General features: G+C 54.5%; 1 protein-coding gene across 4 annotated transcripts in view; it reads right to left on the reverse strand.

The window, feature by feature from the left end:
* Positions 1–4,938: 4,938 nt before the first annotated feature.
* Rin3 (Ras and Rab interactor 3) overlaps positions 4,939–6,657 on the reverse strand; it is a 133,528-nt gene continuing 131,809 nt past the window's right edge. For all 4 annotated transcript variants that reach the window (XM_023719653.1, XM_023719652.1, XM_012515583.2 and 1 more), the window contains one exon: positions 4,939–6,176. In XM_023719653.1, coding sequence (XP_023575421.1) covers positions 5,859–6,176 — 318 coding nt within the window. In that variant the 3' untranslated portion in view covers positions 4,939–5,858. The remainder of the gene's footprint in view (positions 6,177–6,657) is intronic.

Below are 6,657 nucleotides of genomic sequence, written 5' to 3' on the forward strand. Positions count from 1 at the left end.
AGTATTTCTTCATTGTCTAATTTACAGTTCCTTAAAGACAAGTCAAACTGAGCCACTTTCTGTATGATTATTTGCCACCTGCATGGCTTCTTTGGTGAGGAATCTGTCCAGATATTTTGCTCATTTTGTAGTTGTTAATTCAATTGTTAAAATCAATAATTTTTTACATACAAATCCTTTACCCTACATGTTTTACAAATAATGTTCTTTCACTTTGTGGCTCGTCTCTTCATTTTTTTACAGTATCTTCTGTACATAGGTGTTTATTTTTAGTATAAAGTACAAATTTATTTTTTCTTTCATAAGCCATGCCTTTGTAGCCTTCATTTATTTAAAAACATCTATCTGTTCTATCTTTTCCTAGTCAAGCATTTTCTTGTGTTTGTTTAGTCTGTGTCCCTCCTAGTCTTGACTTCATTTTTTTTCCTGTTTCATTTCATATTTCATTTTGTTTTGATACTCAGTCTTGCTATGTAGTACAGGCTGGCCTTGAACTCACTATGTAGCCCAGGCTGGCTTCTTGGCGATCCTCCTGCCTCAGCCTCCTGAGTGCTGGGATTGCAGGTGTGTGCCACCTCACCCAGTTCGACTTCTTTTTTTCTGAAATGCTTTTCTTTCTGATTTTCCCTTCTTGTTGCTAGAGTCTGATGTTAAATACCCCCAGCAGCCTGCATTGAGGCACTTGTCCCTAGCACGGTGCTCTGGGAGGTGGTAGAAGCATTAGGAGCTGGGACCAGTGGAAGGTCTGTCAGTTTGGTTTGCCATGATGTCCTGCCCCACATCCAAAGCAATGGTTCATGACAGAAACCTCTGACTCCATAAGCCAAAGCTAAATGCTTTCTTTCTAGAGGTTGGTGGGCTCCCCTTTATGATAGTGAGTGACACAAAGCTGACTGACACGCTGTTTCATGTCTGAGCTTTTCCTAGTTCTGACTTGGGTTGTTCTTTCATGCCTTTTAATGATTTTCTCCATGTTTCTCAGCTCTTTTTGAAATAAGGCAGTGCATTATTTTAGTTGTTTGGGTGTGTATGTCCCTAGGGAACTGGACACCCCATTTCACCAGCAGAGGCAGTCTCAGGCTTCCACGGGGAGTGGTCACCAGGCCATCCCTGAGACGGGCACTGAGCTCCAGGGGTAGGTAAGGCTCCTCTCAAGGACCTGCCCCTGTGTCCCTGAGCCCTGCCCTTCCAGAGCGCTCAGCCTTCCCCAGGGCCGAGGCCTTTCCCCAGCCCCATCTGTGCGGCTCCACAGCTTGGGAGCCTTCAGGCACATCACAGCCTCACACCCAAGCCTGACGGGACCCGTGTCCTCACAGCCTGTGGTCCCGTCTCAGCTGACGGCATGGCAGCCAGGCCAGAGCTCTGGCTGTTTTCTAGGATCTTTCTTCTCCTTCAAACCCTCCAATCAACTACCGCACACTGCTCACTTTACATCCTCACCATTTTCCAAAGATAACTATCTCTCTTCTTGTTATCAAGTAGCTTGTTTCTAAAAGGCAGCTCGCCAACTAAATGTTACCAGGCTCTGGATTGCTCCACTTGCCTCCTGGAGTTGGATTCCAGGTTCTTCTCATTCAATTCAAATAAAGAATTGAATGAAACAAGCAAAAAGTACTTTAATTGAGAAAATAAGAGTGAAGAGTGGGGGAAAAAATTGGCTCTGCAGAGTAAGCTTGGGCCCAATAATTAATAGAAAAAGAAGGTAAAAACAAGTACACGCTGCATCTGGGAATAACAGTGTGGGCTCTTTCAGAAAGGTATGAGAGCGCCAGCTCCTCAGGGTGAAATCGAGAGAGCCTCTACAGCCAGGTTCCGAGAGGCAGTGTTGGGGCCTCACGTCAGGCTGACTTGCGGTCTAGGCCTTCTACTCAGACCTGCTCCAGTTATCCAGAGAAGTCCTCGCACGGGCCTTTGGATCTTGTAGTTAACAGGTTGAGCCTACTTCCCCAACCAGTTTTTGCCATGCCCTCATCTCCTGCCTCACTCTGTACCCCGCGTGTGCCAGGTATCTCCTCCTCTCCCAGGCTGCTGCCGTGGGATTCAGCGGCCCTCACCACGGAGCATTTCCAGGCTCCTGCACTGCCAACCAAGCCCACTCCGGGTCAACTCAGCTTAGTGCAGCCTCGTCTCCCACTTGCCTCAGACTTTGCCTCAAAATGGCCAGTTGTCCTAAGAGCTCATTATTCTGTGCTTTTGTGCTTGTCTTCATTCCCTTTTTCTCATCAAAAATTGTCAAAGCCTAAGGTTGGAGTGGATTTCCAAGCCAGCGGGACAGCTGGCTACAGTCCGTAGGTGCTGGAGGACAGGGCCCCAGGCCCCGGGCAAAGGACTTCACTGTGCGTGAAGGGAAGTAGGCTCAAGTTTCCCATTTTCTGAGGCTGCTCTTTTGCCCAGTCCCAAGGCTGCTCTTTTGCCACAGAGCTGGGCCCAGGGTGGCCTGTCACACGACTTAAAACCCTGCCGCCCAAGCCCTCTGGTTCCTCGCAGGTGATTCCACACCCTCCAGGCCCTCAGGCCCCATCAATGCTGTTGTGCTTTGTGTCATCATCCTGGCCACACAGAGCCAGAAATGTCCCTGGAGCAGCAAGCCCTGAGTGTTCAGCTGCACTGGATACAATGCCTCAGGCAGACACGCGTAGCCCAGGGCAGGGAGCGCACAGGTTGCATCGTCAACCTGTCCACCCAGCCATGTGACTTCGGTGGCGAACAATCTCTGTGACTGTATGTGCCAGCGCTGCAGCTGTTCACTTTTACAAAAAGATCAGAGACTCCTCCTGCCCACTCCTGCCCAGGAAGCTGCTGACTCCCTACAATAAGCATTTTAAGGATCAGGAAACCGAGGCAGGAGGCTGCTAAGTAGCTAGCTAAGGACGTCCAGCTGGCCCGGATCCCAGGTCTCTGGCACCAAGGTCAGGCTTTTCCCATCACCCTGCTGAATGGGGTTCTGACCATGCAACCACAAATCTCAAGTTCCCTTCTGGCCAGGGCTGCGTGGGCTGCACAAGGGCAGTTCCCAGAGATCCTTTTTCAGAAGCCACCGTTTCCCAGAAGTCAGTGTCACAACTCTCAGGGCACGCTGCTGAGAGTTGGCATTTTTCTCCCCTAAAATCTCTCGTCTTCATGTGACCTTCATGCAAAGGCTGGGCCTGCTTCCCGTTCCCAAAGTTCCCCCTTCCTACCCCACAGGAGCTGTCCAGCAGCAAGCAGTCACCTGAGCACGTCAGGCTTTCAGACAGTGCAGGTTGCCGAGAGGGGAGTGTGTGTGTGTGTGTGTGTGTGTGTGTGTGTGTGTGTGTGTGTGTGTATTCAGGGTTTCCATCTACTCTGTCCTCCTGAGAAGCAGGCTGACCCCTAGTACAGACTTAGAACTGAGATAAGTTTCAGACACCCCATTCAGATGTGGGGCCACCGTGGCAAGGCATCTTTGGGAGCTTTTGTGACTGGCAGGAATCTCTGCCCAGCCATAGCGGCCGGCAGCAGCGCCAGGGCACAGCTGGGTCTCAGAAGCCCCAGTGACCTATCCCAGTGTAACTAGCACAGCCTCAGGTGCAGGGCCAGCGTCAGCTCCTGAGGGGAAGGGGGTCAACGTCAGAGCAGAGAGGATACACACATGGGTCTTGTTACTTAAACACCTGCGTGACTCCATGCTCGGGACCATGTGAATCCAGGACCCACAGGGACCCTGGGACACTCAGCCAGGACAGCCCTGTGATGTTCTTAGTCAACTGCTACAGGAGGGTCTCTGAGAGCTGGGGTCCAGACCCTTGGAATGCTGTGTGGGCACAAGAAACCGAGCCCTGGGTCTGGGCTCACTCAGCTTTTGGTTGAGACTTTTTTTCAGCTGAGTGACCTTTGGCAAGTTCTGACCCTTGGAAAGCAGCTGAGCTTGGAGACAAGGCTGTTAAAGAGGTGATTAAGTGAGGTCATTACTGTGGGCCCTGATCCAACAGGCCTGGGGCTTGCAGGACTCGAGGGCTAGAGGGTGTTTGTGGAGCAGATTGAAGGCCATGAGGACACAGTGAAGCTGTGCTTGCCACCAAGGACAGCTGCCTTAGAAGAAGCCACCGGGCCTCCCAGGCAGACCACTCCAGAGCTGGGGGTGGGGTGGGGGGGTAGGAATCATCTGCCTCCACTAGGCTTCAACACAGCAGCCCAGGCCCGCTCAGACTCTCCCATGCCCAGAGCCCTCGTGTCCCCTCCCTCCAGCCCTTCCATAGGAACTTTCGGATTAATGCCAGGGAGTGATTTACTAGTACCTGTACTGTGGAGCCCAGCTCAGTAATGCCATCTCCTGGTTAGATCAGGTCCCTTTGGCCTGTCACCTCCTTGGAACAGAGGCATTCAGATGACAGAAGCCCTTCGGATGGGAGACTCCGATGGTGGCCTCAGGTGGAGCCCAGTGTGTGAGCACATGCGGTATTCTTCCAGTGGCCCCTATAATCCAGCCCACTCGTGCTGACCCCTTCCCAGAAGCCAGGCACAAGATGCTCTGAACCCAGTCCTACTATGCTTGGGTGGATGAGGCTCCCTCTAGTTTCCTCCATTCCACCCAGGACTGGGCCTTCAGCTGCAAAGCCCTTCCCTGTCTCAGGGGCAGGGCGGAGGTACAGAAGGGAACAGTGTGGCTTTGGGCAGGGGGCCAGAACACAAACAGGCAGGGCCGGATTGCACCTGCTGACTAGCAGCGTGATCAAAGGGTTTAATCACACTGGGGCTCTACACCTGTGTCCCCAAGAGCTAGAAGCGTGCTGGCATTTAGTAGCACTGGTTAATTTTTAATAACTCCGCATCAGGACACAAACACAGAGCATCCAGATCTGCTGAAAAAATTATCTCTCTCATGAGAGAGAGAAGCCTGGGAGCGTCTGGGGACATGGATAAGGGCTTCCCGGCTGAACATGGGGAGTCAAGGAAGGCTTCTTGGGGCAGATGGCTTTGAAGCATGCACAGGAGTTGGCCAGGTGAAGCTCACAGGGAATGGTATTCCTAGGAGAGTAGCAGAGGCAAAGGTAAGAGGTGGTTCAGGGAATGACCAAGAGCTTGGAATGACGGGCATGCAAAAGATGAACCTGCTGAGGGGTAAACAGGGCCAGGCCCAAGCTGGTGCGCTGCGAGTGGCTGAATGCCCTGCGGGCCCTGGCACCGGAGAGGGTCTTCCAAACGGCCCCAGGCTGGAGTCAGGCTGTGGATAGGGCTGGGCTAATGAGTCCTTTCAGAGAAGGAAGCAGTATTTTTCGCCAAAGTGTTTTTATTACATGGCTCCAACAGTGCCTCTTACAACAGTGGTGTCTGCTCTCCCCTGTGGCAGAGGTGGGCTCCTCCATATGTCCTCGGAGCTGGCCCGGCGTGCAGGTCCCAAAGGGCTCAGGTCGCTGGGGCACTGCAGGCTGAGGGCAGGCTCCAGGCTGGGGGCATCCCTGCCTCAACACCCTGAGAGATGTTCCTGAGATGCTGGGGGAAACACCCCAGCTCCTCCCTGAGGGGCACAGTATGCGGTGGCAGCCAGGCGCTCCTTCCCCAGCCAGGGAAACTGAGCTCAGGCTCCTCTTGCCAAGACCAAAGAGGGCCACGGAGCAAGAGGGCCTGGCCTGGAGGCCACGCAGGAGCATGGGGCGGCCTGTGGGCTGCGGCGGGCCTCGGAGCCTCTTTGCTCTTGGAGCCTCAGTTTCTGCTGAAAAGCATGGCCTCCCGTGTTATGAAGTGCCTTTGGCTTCATGTTTTTACTATTATCCTGTCTTTGGCGGGTTGGTCTGGGAATGTGTGTACAAGTGCTTGTGGTTCGATGAGGGAAGGTGAGCGCAGGACCCAGTGGGGGACGGGGGACGTCCAGTCTGGTCCTCCTCGGCCTGGCCCCTGCGTCACAAGAAGTTGGGTTCCCGCACCACCAGGCAGGGTGGGCCGCCGTCCGCGCCCTCGTCCAGTGGCCGGTACACGAAGTGGAAGTCGCGCTTGGGCTCGCTGCGCAGCAGGTAGCCCTTGATGCGGTGCGGCAGCGCGTCGTCAGCCAGCTGGAAGCAGCGCCCGTCCACCAGCACGAAAAGCCGGTGGTCCTGCGGCTGCGGCACCTCGAACTTCTCGGCGCACTGAGCGCACAGCGTCTGCGCAGCCGTGTCCGCGCGCGATGCCAGGGTCCGCGCCTGCTGCTCGGGCTCCAGGTACGACACGCAGATGAAGTCCTGCGGGCGAGACGGGCGCCTGCGGTCAGCCGGAGCCCGGGACACCAGCGGCCCCCTTCCCTACTGTGTGCCGCCCAGAGGGGGTGACCCTTCGCCCTTCCAGGTTATTCGGTCACTTTGGAGTCGTGCAACGAGGAGCGGAGCGCCCCCTGGTGGCCAATGCGGAGGCTAGCCCTCCCTCGCTGGCTTCCTGACTTCCTCAGTGGGCCCTCCTCACCCCAGGTGCGACGCGGGGTGGTGTGGGGTGTGGTGACAGTATATTTAGAATGAGAGATGCAGGGCCACCTCCAACATCCTGCAATCCAGCCACGTAGGCTGGAATTGCCTATAGGGTTCAGAGGTGGGCGGGCAGTGGAATTGGGGTGGGGTGAGAATAGGGGAGAAAGGGGTTGGAAGCACCCTGTGTTTGTGTTTAGGACAGGCGGACGGGGCCACCGTGCGAGCAAAGGACACACACACACACACACACACACACACACAC

The sequence above is a fragment of the Octodon degus genome, unplaced genomic scaffold (genome assembly GCF_000260255.1).
Source record: "Octodon degus isolate 3935 unplaced genomic scaffold, OctDeg1.0 scaffold00070, whole genome shotgun sequence".
Taxonomy (NCBI): Eukaryota; Metazoa; Chordata; class Mammalia; order Rodentia; family Octodontidae; genus Octodon; species Octodon degus.